This window comes from Acanthisitta chloris, unplaced genomic scaffold (genome assembly GCF_000695815.1).
Source record: "Acanthisitta chloris isolate BGI_N310 unplaced genomic scaffold, ASM69581v1 scaffold8287, whole genome shotgun sequence".
Classification (NCBI taxonomy): domain Eukaryota; kingdom Metazoa; phylum Chordata; class Aves; order Passeriformes; family Acanthisittidae; genus Acanthisitta; species Acanthisitta chloris.
The window spans coordinates 28,178-47,338 of record NW_008683124.1 but is presented as its reverse complement, the minus strand read 5'-3'; the positions used below and the strand labels follow the sequence as shown (position 1 = coordinate 47,338).

Below are 19,161 nucleotides of genomic sequence, written 5' to 3'. Positions count from 1 at the left end.
AGGCTGCCCTGACAACCGCAGGCTGCCCTGACAACCGCGCCGCGTACTGCCCGCACAGCTCCTGCCGCGGACACGGGAACCGCCAACGATGTCATAAAGCCACCGCCCCTACTTCATAACACAGGAGCCCTCGAGACAGACTGATCGATCTCCGCTTGCTCCTACGGCTGCTGCAAGGGAACGCTGCCCTTCTCTGCACGGATATTACTGTTAGCCGTTTCAAGCTTGCTATGGGCCGCTTTCACATTTGTCGATGCAAAAATAAGCCATAGGAGGCCTGAGCTGAATGGAGAGCCACTTTGCTGCTGTCAATGCCCTGTGGGCGCAAAGAGCTTGAAAATGACTTTGCATCCTTTTCCTTTAGCTATGACACCCCAGGAAAAAGAAGAAAAAAAAAGAAAAAAGTGCCCAAAAATCACACAGACTTGTTCACAGCCGACTACAGTAGATGAGTTCACAGATTGGTAGGGCCACACCTGCACCTGATTTTCCCCGGGGAAAACCTCACCCTTGCAGCAGATTGCCTGTTTGCCCTTGGTCACCCTTGCTGCAGCCTGACCACAGGCTAAAGAGCATCCTGCCCTGGAAGGCACATCTTAAGAGCACCTTACCATCTTAAGAGCACCCTGCCCTGCATGTCTGCAGAATAAATAAAGCAGTAAAACACACTACTCTTAAGAAAAACTAAAAAGACTGAGCACCCAAAAACCAGTCATGTATTAACGTCTGACACAAGACTACTCAAAATGAATACTTTGTATGCTACACACACTCATCTGCTGCAAGTTTTAAGAAATTATTCTGCAGTCATAAAGGCCTGTTAGAAGAAACAGCCAGCCTTTTACTAGAAATATTTGTATTTTTGACCTTGTATGGGAAAGATTCCCTTTCAATTACTAGGTCTTAACAGTTACTTGGACATTGACATATTGGTAGGGCTATTAAGTAACTACCTTGCAGTTTTATGTTAAGCACTTAGAGGCTTTTTACAGTGTCACTAGGCTAAGATTGAAAACCATGCCTTGCCTTCCATGGTGAATTCTCAGGAGAGCAGAGAGCTTGATTATTGAAAGGGCTTGCCCTCATACCAGTTCAACCCCAGTGTTCCCACTATGGATACGGCATCTTACGATGAAAACGTGGATGCTGCAGTTTTTGAGCTGCCTCCCTGCATGCTGGGACAGGAACATGTAGTGGATGTGCAATCAAGCTAATTATCAGAGCACTTCTATTTTCATACTGATGAGATTTTTCCAAAGCTTTTATAGTAAATTTGTCCATTATTATTAAATAGCTGTGCAAACACAGGGGATTTTTTTTCTATACTGCCCTCTACCCTTAGTTTATATTTTCATTCTTTATTCTAATTTTTAAAAAGTCATCCTTGAATGTGCTTTCTTACAGCCCACTCTGTCAGTAAAACATCTCAAATTTTCCCTAGTGGCTGGACTATGCTGCAGACCCTTTGGAAACACTGACATTTGTCCACACATTTTGTATTTGCTTTTAGCTGAGAAAAGGGCATGTGAGATCAGACTACACTAAGGACTAACAAGAGGCTGAGACTGAAAACCCAAAATAAAAGATTAACACTGCCTTAATAGATTCTTTTAAAATGCTTCTTGCTGCTCTTAAGCCTCCTTGCTTTTTATGGGTAGTCTTTAACTTTGTTGCCTCAATCTCTAGTTTGCCCATTCATAGTTTTTCAAACCTATGAAATCCAGACAGACTTGTAGCAACACCTCCTATTAAAGAACACATTCAGAAGAAAGCTAGCCATAGAAACTGCAAGCCAAAAAATACGAAGACTAAGTTGCTCATATGGTTTTGCAGACCCATGAAGTAGTCACACTGACTAGTAGTTAATTTAGCACACTTATTATCTAAGTTCTGAGAGAACTGAAGCTCCAGGTATGGGAGTTTCTCCAAGAAAACATGAAAGTTTGCCAAACCTGAAATCTAAGTGCAGTGAAAACCAAACACACCTGAATAATCCAGTAAGGGCCTATCTTCAGTATTTAACTTAAAGACAAGCATACATGTGCTTTGGCTGGAATATCCAGCAACCTTCTAATTTATGCTTAACAAGACACTAGTTGAAAACTCAATACCAGAAATTGAACGAGCAGAACCAAGTAGGAGTATACAGGATCAAGCAATTTTGGCATTGCTATCCAGATAAATCTGGCAATAGGCATCATCCTCATTCAGTTGTCACAGACTCGAGGGTCCTTGTACCCATTTACAATTGTTGCTGGCACAATTTATGAGTTTATGCAAAGATCAGGTAGATTACTGAGTACCTATCTTTCTAATTTCAAAAGAACCTATTGTAGGCTGAGCATTAACCAAAGCATTCCCCTTGCCATAAACATGGAGACTACAGGAAGGAATAAGAACAGAGTTTGAGGATAAAAGATTTGCCACAGGCAGTATTAAGGCAGTACACCTCTGCTATTGGTGCTATAAAAAAGCTCTTATCATGAAGGAGACTTGGACATTTCTTGTTCTGTGAAAGATCAGCCAGTTAAAAATCCTTCACATGTTTTGAAAATTTGACAAGCAAATTCAGGGAGATGTGAGCCCCATAGCAAGGACACTTGGGAAGGTGAGGTATACTCCACTATGACTGGATAGAAAAAGACAAGGTCCAAGGTTGGAGGTAGAACACAACAGTTTCAAGACGACAAAAATCACCAAGTCAGGAATGGAATAAATGATGAAATTCGTCATTCGTGTTGGTTTGTTGGCAGTTATGCAGCCCAATTACAGGCTTAAGAGTATTTTTCCTGGCAACCAGCTGTTTTTGCTACAGCTTGAGATTCAAACAGACCAGCCTAGGGTCATTTTAGACACAAACAAGGGTGAGGATGCATCATTGAACAGTTTCCATCGCTCTGCTTTAAAAGCAGGAAGCTCTACGAAAGTCCACATCCCAGAATGAACAAAAAAGATATTTGTACCAAGCACGCAAGCAACCAACCTTCCTGGCTATGTACCTATACCAAATCTTCATGTAAGGCAGACACAAGATACCTCCAAGACGTCAGGTTCTGAGCAATTCTAAAAGCTGGTTAGGTGGGCATACCTCATGCACCCCACAGTTACTCTGCAGATCCCAAATCCAGGAGCATGCAGTTTTATGGCAAACTGGCAATTCCTTGAGAGCATATGCAACTAGTCAGACTAACCATTTCAGGTTTCCCAGCACAGTTCTGCTGCTGGCCAGGTGAGGTGGCACTGGTGTGGAAGCCTTATGCTCTGCCTGAAAATTAAGGCTTTGAGAGCCACTGTGCCTGGCCAAGAAGTCCTATTCAGCATTTGCAAGTTTTTCTTCCATGTTAAGGGCTGCAAGTCCTTCAACAGCTACTCAATATAAAAGAGCAAACCATGGCAGGAAATGTGTTTCAACTATGTGTGTCCAAATAAGCTAACAAGGCCCATCTGGTGGAAATTATCCACACACCACGGTTCACATTTTAGAACAACCACACTCCTTTGGGAAACAAAATATGTACTCTTTTGGAGTTGCACTAAAAATAGAAGAATTCACAAGAACCAATACCGAAGTGTTCCAAGTTTACATACCAAAATATAAGGGCTGGTTTGCTTTTTTAATTTCAAGCAGTTATGTCACACTGCTATCTGTCTGAAAAGCTAATCTGCCACAGTTGCCTGGTTTACCCCATTTACAGATTCAGAAGCAGCATTATAGATTGCTGCAACCAAAAACCGCAAAGCACTAGTGCATTGCAAAAGAAGAGACACAACTCACTTCTAGGCCTTGAACTATCCCAGGGAATCAGGTTGTGTTGTGGGACTTTTTCCATGACACAAACGTATAGCAACATACTGGAATGCTCATCTCTTAATGCTGGGATGTGACATGGGCCCTGTGCAGAGGAAGTGAAGAAAGTCTCTAGCAGTGCTGGTAGCAAGCCCTCCACCATGCAGGCAGCTCTGAGTCTCAGGCAACGGGCAGCAACTGTACCTGTCACTGGCATAATGGCAGGTGGGAACATCTCCAACCTGGAAGGCTGCAGATCAGCCTTCTAGCTTTAATCAGCAGTACACTTCACTAACAAGTAATTCCAAGGCTCAAATCTTACAGGAGTAGAAAATTAAGTGTTAAATATAAAAGCATTATGATGCTTTTTTTAAAAAGGCATTTCATTATAGCAGATTAAATAAAATTTGTTCTGAGTGCATGAAACAGAAATTCATTAGTGCAAAGAATGAAAGCGCTTAAATGTGTTTTAGTACCATATACAGGGCCAAATTCATTTTATTCTGGGAAAAGAAGGCCTGGGTTTTTAAAGCCATTCGCTGTCAAACCAATCCAACAAGCACTTACTCCTAAAATCTAACTCAGAGAGAAATACTGAGCATCTTAAAAACATAATAAATTAGTTATTTGCAGGCACTTTTGTAACATATGTTTAGACCCTACAGGAGATGAGCTTAGGTTGTATGGAAGAAAAAGATCATGAAATGTTTTTTATACTGGTACAGTCTCAGTTGTCAACAGGATGAGTCTTCCAAGGAGATATTAATCTTGGGGATAAAGCATTAGAAATTAAAGTCTACTCCATCCTTGTGCCATGCTGGTCATGAAAAGATGATGATCATCATTGCCTGCAGTGCAGAAATAGAGTCACATCTTTGCAAAAACTCCAGTTACTCGTGCCATCAGCTACAGCCTGGAGGTAATTACAAAGAGGTAACAGAAAGACTATTCATACCTGTTTAGCAGTATGACATTTGCCTTGATGATTTTGGTCCTTATACCACAGTGTTTCTACCAGTCCCTGTTCCTTCTTTTCTGGCAAAATCCAGTCCTTGAAATAAATCTTCTCATTAGAAATCAGCAATTTTAGAAATTAATTTCTTTTAAACTCACTTGCTCCATACCTCACTTAAAACTCCCTTGAAATGCCATTTCTTTTGCATCATGCAATGCAAAAGCAAGCTAAAGAAATGAGCCGAGGAAGTGGCACAACAAACAGGATTTGCACTCTCTGCTCCATGCATATTTTTGAAAGGACAAGCAGGCTATTACTGCAGTAAAATGAAAATGCCATTAACCATCTCCAATCAATAAGCATACAGTGAAATGACTACTTCCAATTTACTCTTGGCCTCGCTTGTGTTATGCACTGCCTTCTTACCAAGTGAAATAAGCAATAAATCAGTTTTTACCTTGACTTACTACTTCAAAGAGAATTAAGACCCTGAATACAACTTGGAAAGCATGATTAGCTTAGAGACTCTGTAATTTGTAGTATTTTACTTCTTTTATTTGCTAGGTACATTTATGGAAAATTGGATGTTTATTCCCTCATGTTTAGTGTGTGAAACACTAAAGCAGAGAACCAGTCAAACAGGATTCCTGAGAGTCACTATGTATTTAATAGGGACTTACTTGTGGGCTCTTTATGCTTTTACAGGCTTTATATAGGATCTTATGCTCACAGGGATCTTTGTTTTCTAGAAGTGATGTCCACCTTCATGCAAGTGTAGTAATATTGGCTATTTTACTTTACTTTCCTGTAACAGCCTGTTTACTACTTCATAGGGTTTCTCAACTCTAATATTAGTTCTCACTTGTCATATAGAATGACTCCTTCCTTCCCTGTAAACGTTCAGATCTCATAAAAAATAAGTTTACGCTATATATGCAGTTACTTATTTCTCAATATTTTCTAAAGCTTTCTGCCTCAGTCCAACTCAGATCTGAGTATGACACAGTCTCTATTAGACACTATGTAGCTTTGACAAGTTAAAACTGTACCAATCTATGTTCTCATGTCTATAAAATTGCAATCGTCATAATAAAGTTATTCGAAATGTTATGAGAACCTCTGCTTGAGCCTAATATTCGACTATTTTCTTCACATCATTCCATGGTAAGGCTGTTTAGAATTTCACCTAAAAAGGTACTACCAATCCAGAGGGAAACAAGATGGAAATATGTTATTTTCTTTCTTCCACAAACATCTCCCATAAATTTTGAAAATGATACTTCTAGTTTTCTACTGTCATTAATTCTTCATCTTCTTGAAAAATTACAAGAAATAACAATTTAGTGATAAAAATCAGCTTCTTCATGGAACGCAACACTGGTTTGTTTCAGTTTTTGCTATAGGACAGGTCTCCCAATTCCCTCCAGCTGTAATCCACTCTGAGTACCCAGGTGTACCAAATAAATTGCTTAACTGAGGCGTCTTCTGAAAAGTTATTTCCACCAGAGCCTAGTTTCACAGTAATTAATGGATTAAAATGTCTTTCTGGATGCTAGAGCTTACAAATCTTCAATCTCTTGCAAAAACATTTTTCTTCGCCCACACCACATGTTATAGGGACCTTGAGAATCGTTTGAAACTTCCTTGCTTTCCAACAGCTACCTGTCAGATGCAAGCTGCCAGAGCCCAGGTTTGCTCTACAGGGGGAAGCTACAGTCTCATTACTCAAAGACTCTCCTTTACTGAACAGATAATATTTGCAGTCCTCAAATTCAAGACACTATCTTTTGACTTTTAAGTGATTTTAAAAAATTTTTTTAAAATCTAAAGGAATACAAAAACTATCTAAATTAAATATCCTTATTCCCCCTTGTAAAAAGTTATGTCCCTGTTTTGGAAGGCCAGATTTAAAGAGCAGAAGTACACTTGGGACAAAAATTCTAGTAAAAGCTAGGAAAACTACAAATTCAACTCAAAGACAGCTGCTCTAAACAACAGGTCTTTAAAGTGCTTAAAGGTTCCCAAGGAACCTAGTATCTTGACTCTTCTAGTCATATACATGTCAGGAAATGCCAGTCACAGCAGCTTATATACTAATGGTTAATTTGCTATTTCCACTTAGAAATACTGAAGTCTCTTTCAGCCACACAATTTCTAGCACATGCCTTGTTACTTCCTGTGTCACATCCACAATTACTGGTATCCACATATTATTGTCAAGGTTCTTTCCTGTAAAAGGAAACTTCTTGACGATGGCACCAGAGACATTCTCAAGTTTGAACTGTAAATGCCAGGCTTCACATAACCATGCCAAGAGGAGCACAACAGCAAACCTTAGTTTCTGTTCATCTCTCTAGTACCCTGTGGCACAGACACAAATTTGAAACTCATTTCTATAGCAGAGTCTGTTGAGAGTTCTTGAAACACTTAATTAGATTCATTTCTTAAACTAGAAGAACAGAATGGGTGTTAATCATAATTACACATTTTACCGTCTAATTTTTTTAAACAGATTGACAGGTTCTGAATGTGGCAGTTTATGGACTAAAGTAAGTGAATAAGCTAGTATCTGTCAATTCACACTTTGAACAAAGCCATTCAAGAAAGTAACTATATATTAACTTTTCACTTGAAAGCTACAACTCCCTTAAATAGTCAAAACCAGATTTAAAACCAAGCTAGTACCACACTGCTAAAACAAACACCCTCCACCCCCAAAGATGTAAGAGTTTATACATGGGGGTGAGTAGGAGGTTCAAACACCTCAGCTGCAGTGCTCACACAGCCTTGCAGGGGCAGCCCTCAGGCAAGAAAGGGGCTGAGCACCCCTCAGGAAGCAAGAAGAAGAGGCTCAGGCAGGAGTTGCCCCAGTCCCAGCCTCATCTGCCAGTGATATTGGCACCAGCCAGGACTCACCTTTCTCATCAGGGAAGGAGAGTATTTGCCCAGGAACTAATGAGACTCATTGGCAGGGCTTTAAACTAGGTATGATGGGGGAGGGGGAATAATATGAGGCTTGTCCCTGGCAGACCATGGGAAAGTATGGATAAGTTAGAGGGACAGGGTACTTGTGAGGGCCCTCAACATGTGATTCTAAGATACACCAGCCACACTGGAGCACACCTGCAGTCTTGCAGAGATCAGCCAAGGAGTGCTGAAACAATAAAAACCAACAGGGCTGCTTCAGAGAACTACCACAGTATCAAATGAAGGATTAAGAGGGAATACCTCAATCAAGCAGCTGAAGATGAAACCACTAGAAAGGATTATAGGGCACCTCTTTGTACCCCCACTGGGATGCTGTCATCAAACACTTCTATTAGGTGCCTGTACACCAATGCACCCAGTATGGGGGACAAACAGGAAGAACTAGAGATCTGTGTGCAGTCACAGGCCTTGGACCTCACTGTGATAACACAGAAGTGGTGGGACAGCTTGCATGACTGGAATGTTGGCACGAAGGTCTTTACACTCTTTAGAAGTGACAGACCAAGAAGGGGCAGTGGTGGAGTTGCCCTCTATGTGGCACAGCACTTAGAATGTATTGAACTCTGCCTTGGTGAGGGTGATGAGCAAGTTGAAAGCTTATGGGTTAGGATAACAGAGCAGAATAGTAAGTGTGAATATTGTTGTGAGTGTGTACTACAGGCCATCAGATCAAGAGGAGGAAGCAGATGAGGCCTTCTGCAGGCAGACAGAAGTAGTCTCCAAGTCACAGGCCCTGGTCCTTGTGGGGGACTTTAACTACCCTGACATCTGCTGGAAAAACCATACAGCAAAGCACACAGTCCAGGACTTTCCTGGAAAGCGCTGATGATAATATTCTGCCATAGGTAGTGGAGGTTCCCACAAGAAATGGCATGTTGTTTGACCTTATACTAACCAACAAGGAAGGCCTTGATGATGTGAAGGTTAAGACTGGAGCACTTCACTTATGAGGAAAGGCTGAGGGAGTTGGGCTTGTTCAGTCTGTCTTGAGAAGAGATGACTGAGAGAGGACCTCATTAATGTATTCAAGTACATGAATGGGAACTGCCAAGATGATGGAGCCAGACTCTTCTCACTTGTGAAAAGCAATAAAATAGCAATGGGCAAAAACTGATGCACAGGAAGTTCCACCTGAATATGAGGAAGAATGTCTTTACTGTGTGAGTCACTGAGCACTGGAACAGACTGCCCAGAGAGATCATGGATTTTCCCCTCACTGGAGGTATTCAAGAACTGTCTGGACAAAATCCTGAGCCATGTGTGTGCCCTAGGATGGCTCTGCTGGAGTAGGAAGGTTGGACAAGATGACCCATTGTGGTCCCTTCCAACATAACTGACTGTGTGATTCTGTGATACATCTTTTTTTTTTTTTTTTACTTCCCAAGAAAGCATCTGACTCCTAGCCATAGCTGCAGACCTCTGAGGCACACATTCCCACCCCACCCCAGCACTGGTGGTTCTTCACTCCTGCTCCTTCCTGCAGTGAACCCCTGCATGGGGACACACCCATAACACTTTGGACATGGGCAGACCTATAAAACTGGACCCATAAAAATTTTTTTCCCCTTCCTTACTCGATGTCTGAACTGGCTTCCCAAAGAAGCCCATGCATACATGACAGCAAGGGAAGAGAGAGCAGGGCTGCAGGAGTGGCATTCCCAGCCTGATTTAGCACAGACATGCTAACCATGTATTTAAAGCCTCTGAACACATCTGTTACTGAAGAGACAAGAAATAAATTCAAAATTAATAAGAAAAATTAATATTAGTGGAAGTTAAAAAGATTGACTCAAATGCAATGGTGCAAACTTGCAGAGCTCAATGCAGTTAAAGGTTAACAGAAGACAGTTTTCTTTGGCACTTCGTGCACTTATTGTAAATGGCCAGTTTCACCATTTCCTCTGTACTGCCATTTTTCCTTTCTTGTTTGAACTTAAAAAACAGGAAAACAGTCATGAATTCACAGGAATTACCAGGGGATCAGGGGAAGCGCAGTACTCTAGAAAAACTAAACTTGCTTTTGTGATTAGCCTGCAGTTTGACATGTGTTTCTATCACTGCCAGCACACACAGAGCTGTCCAACAACGACAAAACTCGGTGTTCTCATCAGCCGCACCGTTCATTGCCATCAATTATTCTGGATGCCAAGAGGGTTTCCATCTAGCATTAACCCAGTGCAACAACAGCTCCTGTAAGGTAGAAATTGGGCTTCAAGGATTTTAAAACTCAGAAGTGTCTTGGTGAAGGCAGCTAAGCATAAAAAGTCCCTCATCAAACACTGACAGCTCAAATGTGAAGATGTTATCACAGGCAGCTGTTACTATTGACAGCTCCAAGGTAACCCTTGCAACAAACAGGTTTGAGCTCAGGCTGTATTTTGCCAGAGATTCCTGCTCAGCTAGAAACAGCACACCAGCATTGCTCAATCCCGTTTAACTACTGATAGCAGCCTCCCAAACTTCACTCTAGATAGACTGGCTGCATTTTTGACAGAAGTCACTGCCAGCATGTCCTGATTTTGTTCACAGCTACGTTCCACTTCAAATGAACTAACAGGAAGCAACTTTAAACTTTTGTGCAGAAATGCATTGCAACCTCCTGAGGAAAAAATCAACAAACCACAAACAAGGAAAGTAAATCAAACAAGCCTAACAGCTGAATCACCTCCCAGTAACCTCAGCTTTGGAGGGAAAGCAGGAGAGGCCAGAGCAGATTTTGCCAAGAGGCTCTGGCTGGGCTGCCTGGCCTCAAAGTGACCCAGCTACTCACTGTGGCTCTTTTCTCTATTTGTCCAAGCAGCCTGTACATCTCACCCTTGTACTGGCTCTGACAACATGTTAGGACAGTTCATGTCACAACCTGGCAAAGAAATGCTCTCTTTAGCTGGTTTAGCTTTCTGGTAGTTGCAAGCTGAATCAGCTTTCTGTAGGGACAGACCAGCACCAGGAGTCCAGAGCAGGTCCTTCCTCTGGTTCCAGCAAGCTGTTTTAGGCTTACACTGCATCCTGTCACTTCACACATGCTCTAGTGGGAAGAATGGAAGCACAGCTTTGTTTCTCATGTAATCAGCTAAGCATGATTTCTTTTATTCTTTTTAACCAGAAAGGCTGAAGCTACTTTCTTTTGGCTCTGCAGTAGTTAACCTATGAGACTCTGCCTCATGAGCAAAACCTAACTTCAAGTTTCTCCCCAAGTTTACCCAAAGAGTTTGAAAAATACATTCAAGTGATCCCCAAGAGATACTTCAGAAAAATAATTGCATGGCTGGCTAAGATTAAGTTAGCCATACCAGGCTCCACACCTCACCTGAAAGGAAAAACAAATCAACCCAAACCAACCAACAAACCTAAAACAAACCACAAAACTAGAGGAACTCTTCATAGTGTTCCCTAAAACACAGAAATCCTTCAGGATGGTTCCCTCAGCTAGTTAACAGATTCTCAATATTGCTTACACCACCACAGGAGAAGAGTCCATCTCATCCCTAAGGTATGCACACAAGATTAAGACAGTGACTCTTCAGCAAGTATTGTCTTATCCTGGAAAAGGAGAGAGCAACCTCAATACCAGTAAATGGTATGAATGTACATCAGTGTGTCATATTAGCTCAATTTCAGGTGTTCAGACTTAACCGTCCAACATTACTTATTTTATATATTTTGAAAGAAGTAATTTTTTCCTTTCCATCTGCAAAAGACTAACAAAGAAAAATAAGGAGCAAAACTATTACTCTTTTCCCTTTTTTTCAACACCACTTTGTTTCTTTTAATTAAAAACCCCCATTATTCTTTAAAAAAAATAGAAGTCACATTTAGGCTAAGCAACCTGTAAAATAGCCTGGAAGAAGGAAATTTGTATGACAGGCTTCTTCTCACTAAACACAACATTTATAAAGTATTTGTGAATTTAAAAAAAATGAGAGAATAAACTAGGCCAAGACATTTAATTATAAAAGTTAAAACAAAATTAGTGTGCTTAGTACACAGTAATTAGAAGATCACACAGAAGCTTAGCAATGAGAATTTCACATATAAATTTCACAATATCATGCTAGATGACAGACATCCAAAAATCCTGTATCAAATTGCTTTGAAGATCTTAAACTAGTTCCTTAGCAGAGAAAGGTGTTCAACCAAGAGTTTAAAAAACCCAACTAAACCAATCACAGAAAACTGGCTAAGTGCCACTGCTCTTAGAGCTGAAACAGATTTGGAATTGAACGTGGTATTTTTAGATTAAATGAAAGCGAGCAGATATTATCCCACAAGAAGAGAATATCACGTTTCTGGCAGCATACTAAGACAACTCAGTGCTTTTTTTTGCATACCAGACTGTAAAATCAAATATTGGAACAGCTGAAATGACACTGATAGCAATCTTGGAGCACTAGTTATAAATGCAAGAGAAACTACTATTAAAGCCTGCATCAGCTGTGCAATGTAAATTCATAAATGTTGTAATTTCCTTAACTTCAGATTTTTCTTTTCTCAAAAGTCTTCAAAGCAGACCAACAGTTTCTAGTGTAATAACAAACTGATTAGGTCATCATGTATTTCAAGCAGCCTAGAACAAATAAATATTAAACCACATCAGATTAACTCCACTCTATAATTCCAGATGCATTTTTATTCTTTTTAATGAAATGTTGATAATTTTAAGATACCACAAACAACACAGGATCCAATGAATAACACCATAACAACTCACACTTTTTTCTGAATAGCTCAAAAACATGTCTACCCCTTACCTACTCTTTCATCCAATGTCAGATAAAGCAAGGTCATGCAGGTTATGTGTTGAAACCAGTCTTTCCTACAAGGGCAGAACTCGAAGTACGTAGCTGGAAAGCTACTCAACCCTGAAGGATTCTCTGACTACATTTAAGAACTTCTCAAAGGGATGCGAAGCTGCAAAAAGGCCACAAAGTCCAGTGGCAGGGGGTTTATTTTTTTCTACCCAACTGATGCCAGGACCACCACCCCCAAAAGAAAACAGAAACCACTGGAATGGAAACACGGATTTTGATTATCAGCATATTAATATTTTCAGAAGCACTTGTTGAGAAAAGTTCAAAAAATAAAGACAACATTGATGAGCTGTGAGTTTTTACCTCAGACTGCAGGTGCTGGATCACAACTGTTAATGCTTCAAACTTCTGGTTACTGGATGTCAGGAATTTTTTCAGCTGCGTGATGATTCCACTTTGGGTCTCACATTTTTTTTTGTACTGTGTCAGCTCGGCTGCTTTTGTGCCAGACAAACATGCATCTGTGGAGGCTTGAGTCTGTATGCATGAGTTTTTGGGACTCCGCTGCTTGCCCTTGTCAACTGAAACAACAATAACAAATTAATAAACACTTTATGTTGAAATCTCACCAAAATTTAAAAGGACATGCAGTTAGAAATTCTTACAAACATTTCCTGAAACACTAATCAGGAGAAAGGGTTATTTCAGTAGCATTGCAGAGCAGTCTCTATCATCTGCCAGGTTAACCTTGGATATGCTGTTTTGCACTTCATCCTCACCTTTATGTGTTCTGTGGCGTATTTTTCAGCATACTCTTCACACTGTGCTTTGAATAAGCGTTCTTATAAAATGCAAAATCTCTGCCATCCTACCTATCCACTTACTTATTTCTAACATAAGAATTGTCCACTTTTGTTTGCAACATGGATTTTGTATTTCCTGCGCTCTAACGTATTGCTGAATAGAAACCCATTTTCTCTACAATTACTTCATTCCTTTCAAATTTCTTGCTTGTAAAAACTCCCCTCTCTTCAGCTCAGCTCTGAGCTTCATTAACTTGCAGCATTTCTTAGCGCCAGTAATTTCAGTCACAAGGATAAGACTTAAAATTGATCTAAAATGTAATATACTTAAGTATATATTCACAGTCCTGAAACTACATTGTTGATTTCAATATTCCTAGTTATGTGGCAACCTCAATCCCTCCACAGTACACAATCATCTCATGTCAGAGGAAACCACATGACATAATCAAGCACTTGACTCGTAAACACTGTGGTAGCTGCAGGCTTCTCTGCTGCCTTCGGACTGGAACAGTACTGCTGTGCAGATAGGGCCAGTTTTCCCTGTTTGATCACAAAGGGAATGAGCAAACACTTTTGCAATAAAAGGCTGATGCAATAGATAAATATCCTTCGGCAATTTTATGAAGACATATAAGCGTATTACTTTGTACAGTTTCAACTTAACAAGATTTCTTCACGATAAAGTGAAAAAACCTGAGAGGCGAGATCTGGAGGAAAAAAAAAAAGGAATATGCAGGAAAAAAAAAGGGGGGAAATAACCAGCTAGAAGCAGTCCTTTCTGAAGCCTGAGCTCCTGGTTTGAAGGTTATGAGGAGACCCTAGAATAAACCCAGCAGTGTAAGGTCCGATCTCACAATTGGAAACAGTATTAATAATAAAACCTTTGAGTCTCAGTTATGTCAGTCTGACTGACACATCAACTATTGCATTAATACATCAGTCTTGCACAGCTTTAACTTGTTTCCAGAGCCTTTGAAAACAGGTTTCCTGTTCAAAATACTAATATCCTCCATGCCTTTCTTACTAGCTGGTTCTTACTGAGCAGGGCATAAAGAGCCTCCTGAGCTTATTAATTTTCCAAATCAATCTTCTCTATGCAAGATTTTCTGCAAGTTAGAGAATTATCAGCATACTGCTTTATCACATTCACATGCCCTTGTATTCTTGGATATTTCCCTTCACTTCTGCTCATAAATGCTGACTGTTAAATGGTATATTTTCAATTAGAAACATACCATCTTGCAGTTTAATAGTAGAGCAGTTGAAAGGTATATCAACATGATAACCCAAATCAAAATATAAATCTATATGACAAAAAGATAGAGTTTGGTTGCCAGTTCTAGTCAGCTTATCTTTACCACCATTTTAACTAATGTGACCACTTGTTTTCTCACTGTGCAGATGTAACAATAACCTTAGAGCAGACATCTTTAAATGAATGACAGATCACATTTAAGAGCAACCATGTCAAATTTCCAGCAATCTTGACAACACTGTGTGTAGGAAAATACTGGTTACCTTCTGAAGCTCCTTCAAAAAAAAATCACAAACATTAATCAAGGAGAGAGGGAAAAAAAAAAGAGCAGGGACTAGAGAATAAACATGCACAGTCAGTTCTTCCCTTCCCTACTTGCTTACATACTCCTACTCTCTCATGTATTCTATTTATCGTGAGCATTCAGGAAGGGAGATAGAGAACTGGAGCATTCTTCTGGATTTAAGAGTATTGGGTAAATTCACCAATACAGATGCTAATGTCACAATTTAATTAAATATTTGAAATGAGTTCTACATCCATTTGTAGGACACTGATAGAGCTGCATTAAACCTGAACTAATGTTTGCAGACTACTTTTACTCTGGGGAAAAAATTACATCACACACTGTTACCTAAGGAAGACATTTCATCTAAATACAATTTACGTGTATTTAAAACAGCTAATCACAAATGACAAAAGACTCCAGGCATCCACTGTTTTCAGAGTTCAGCCAGCCTTTATCACTTTGTCAGTTTTGTACCACTGCTTTTATCGTGGTGCCCAAACCACCAAGTATTTCCCTAGAAGCTCATTCAAGTATTCAACCCTAGAGATACTATACTAAAAAAAGCTGAACAAAACACACGCACTAGCAAAATTCTGTGACATTCCTGTTGGCAATTTTATCATAGACATGTGCTATACATAGCCACTTCAAATGCTGAAAAGCATGACCCCTCTGTACCATGAACTGCCTCTACCGATTAACACCACCGACACTCCAGTGCTTATTTATGGCCTATGTACCTCTGGGCAATGACAGATTGTTTCCAGTTTTGTACAGAAGGCATGGTGTGGTGTCAAAACAAAAGCCATGCTTTCATTAAAACAAAGTATGATGAGTCTAGTTACTGATACCACCACATCAATGACAGAGTCTAAATTAAAGACAGTATTGGTTACCAGTCCAAGTCCCTCTCACTTTGGCCTGTTTACCTGCCATCCTTATACAGTCAGACTTGTAAAGCAAAATGATTTCCACCCTTAAGTTAGGCTCTGGGCTCCTCTCCAACAGGCTCAAAACCACTGTACCCAACCTAGTTGAAAAGCTCAATTTCTGAAGACCAGAAATCAGATTGACAAGTATCACATGTAGCACAGTCACCAGACAAAATCATCATCTCATGTCCTGTCCTTCTTCATATCAGTAAAGAAAAAACCCCCAGTGATTTTGTGAAGACTAAGCCTCTTGTTCACTGAATAATTCACAGCGGATTTGATCTGGACCTTGGAAAAGGTCCAAAATTCCTCTCACTCCCTCTACAGACACTCTACAGGTGGCACAGCAACCGACTCTAGTTTATTGGGGAAAACATTAAACCCATTCCAAGCTTTCCCATAAATTGTTTCCCATACATAGCTTCCCTCGTTAATAGCCATCCAGAAGCAAGAAATACACAACTGTCAGTACATAGGGTGTGTTCCATAAAGTTACATGTACGTGCTGGGGTTCTGCCCAGTACTTCACATTGCACTTGACTGGCTGGCTACACCTCACAGCTTGCTTCATACTGCTGGTTTCCTTAGCCTCCCATCTTGGGCACTGTTGCTTGATTACCAGATGAAAAAAATCTCTCACTTTTTGCTCTTCAGAACCAAATGGAAGTCTTCTTTTGCTTATCGTGTACTAGGAAGGTTTGTTTACTAATGTCTGCACTAACTAGAAATTATTTGAAGCAAGAGGTTCGATTTTGAAAACAATATTACATTTCTTAAATGCATTTCAAATACCCTAAATAAATATCTTGTCCAGCACAAGTAGAAACAACCTCATTTCTCTCCCCACACTTGCAGTCCCAATTACCTTACCCCCAAGCACATTCTTTTCACATTCCTCATCCAAACTGTTAGTTCCCACAGGTTTTTCAAAAGCCACGTGCGTCTGGTGTAAGCATCTTTCAAAGAAAAATCCTTGCTCGACATTTTCTCTTGTGGGAAGATGCAGGCTGGTAAAAACTTTCTGCCTTTCCTCCATTTTCTGGAAAGCCTTGTCTACACATGTTAAATTGGCGCTCACTTCTTTGATCAGTAAGACTAGATCAGCCTGAGTATTTAATCGAGCTTCCATTTCTTCTCTTACTTGCTGAATTTGCTCAAGCACAGTTCTTATATCCAAGTGACAGGACTTCACCTCTGCTTTGAGATCTTCTTTCACCTGTTGCTGGCTTCTCTGCAATGCTAACACCGTTCTGAGTTCCTTCTGAGATGTTTCCACATCATGCTTTAATTCCTTCTGCCCAGCCTGCATCGCATCCTGGCTAGCTTTCACTTCTGCCAACAGAGTAGTGATGCACTCCATCCCGATCCCATGGGAGTCAGTTGCAGGACCTCTTCCAGTGTCAGCTTCCAAGTGGTCAAGGACAGTGGTGAGATGGTGTCAGATTTCCCCTGACAGCAAGAGAGCTAGCACATAGTCCTTGGTATGGTATCCTACCTCAATTTACAGCATGCTGCAGTGAAGGTACTAGGCAAAAGTCTAGTACAAGGTGAGCCAAAGGCAGTCAATAAAAGACTTCAGCAAGCAGGGCTGTAGAGTCAGAGCTCCTTCTTAGGACTCAGCCAGAGCACTAATCAGTTTAATTGGCAGATTATGCCACACCTGAATTTTTTCAAATCTTTTGCTGACATCATTGTACTTGGGACATCACCCCAAAAGCCACTCCCAACAGTCATTTCATCTGTGCATCAATCAAAGTATGCCTGGGCATCAGTAACCAGGTTTGTTGCAATGCAGCCAAACACTCTGCAAGAACACACGTGGCCTTTTCCAACACAAAGGCTCCAAGGGAGCCCAAATTGCCTGCAGGGGGTGAGAGCCAAACAGTTCAACATTGCTTAGTTATTTCAATCGTATATTCAACCAGGTGATTATGCAGCTGTCCTTATGCTAACGTTTGCAGTCAGTGTTCAAGTGTACATCTGTGGGCACATTTGACACGGCCCCACTCCCACTGAGTGCCCTCCTTATTGACACTGTCAGCAATATAATTTTAGCTATGTTTGGAAGAATCCAGATCCTGAGGAAGCCCTCTAAGTTCACAAACAATAAACAGTTACCAGAGCAACACAAGGAAACTGACTAATGAGATATTTTTGGCAGGTATAAGGAGGCCAAGCCTTTTAGCTACCAGGTCTGAATGTTAACTTTTCTCTGTAAAAGCTGAAGTTTCTTACTTTTAAGCACAGAACTCCTTAACAGGGCCAGTCTCCATACAAAAACAGGTAGATTAATGACACCAGGCTGTCAGCTGTGTTGTTGCACAGCAATTTAATTACCCAGTCACTGGATTCAGTTTGGAAAAAAATTATCAATACCATGGAGGTCTTGGTCTACAGAAGATATCAGCTTCTGCTTTCAAAGAGGTGAGCTGGCACTTGGCACAACACAACATCCAGAAGAGCAGGACCCAGAGCAGCACATAAACTTGGAACTTTTACACCACACCTTTGGCTCTGTCATGATTTCAGCATGCTTTCAGAGACACTGATGATCCTAGAGACGTCCCAGAGCAGAGGACCTATGCCTTCCAACAAAAACTGCCATCTGCATTGGTTTGGTCTGGGAAGCATCACCAAGAATGCCAATAGCCTGTGTGTGCACAGATGCAGGATTTCAAATTCACCACAGTGCTGCTGGCCAAAAAGCCAATATGGAGAGTCCTGCCTCCAATGAAAGTTTACTGCTCACTTGCCAGTTTACCTCCTACACTAGGAGCATACTAGCATACTAATGGCACCAGAAAGGTACCAGAAATGCATCCTCTGCATACAGCAACTCATGGATTGCAGGTATTCCCTGTCTTGCTATCACAGTGGTTATCACTGTGATAGCCACTGGTGGACACAACACCAGTCGTGGAGCTTTTTTATGAGTCTCTGCATCACCTGCCAAAAGGCCAGACATGGGCTTTCTGATGGGATTTCCCAGCACAGCTACAGGCTGCAGGTTTAGTTTCTTCTCCTCAGGGCCACTTGCCTCACTCCTATCCTGAGATGTCCTGAGCATTATTATTCACATACAGAAATCACTGAAGACTAGTACACAGGCTACAGAAGCCCAATCTGAAGTTTGAATCCAGGTAACATCTTTGACAAAAGACCTACATAAGTAGGTGAACAAGGCCAGGTATGAGCACTAACAGTACTTCTGTTTCCCTAGACCAACAGCTGTAGCAATTCAGTTGAGCAGTATAAGTCTTCAATCCACCCTTCACTATACCTAGGCAGTTCCTAAAAATCTCTTTTGGTGAATCACTTGCAAAGACCTTGTCAGATAGCCAAATCCAGCTGAACTGATTTCCATTGTTTGCATTGCAATACAGCTGGAAACAAGTGAAAGG

At 40.8% G+C, this 19,161-nt stretch overlaps 1 protein-coding gene across 1 annotated transcript; it reads right to left on the bottom strand.

The window, feature by feature from the left end:
• Window positions 1-12,841: 12,841 nt before the first annotated feature.
• LOC103806116 lies at window positions 12,842-17,120 on the bottom strand (the record flags this gene model as incomplete). The annotated part of the gene is made up of 2 exons (XM_009078790.1): window positions 16,631-17,120; window positions 12,842-13,059 (listed from the first exon to the last, which is right to left on the bottom strand). Coding segments are annotated over exons 1-2 (708 nt in total), but the record flags the coding sequence as incomplete, so codon positions are not given.
• Between the last annotated feature and the right edge of the window lie 2,041 nt (window positions 17,121-19,161).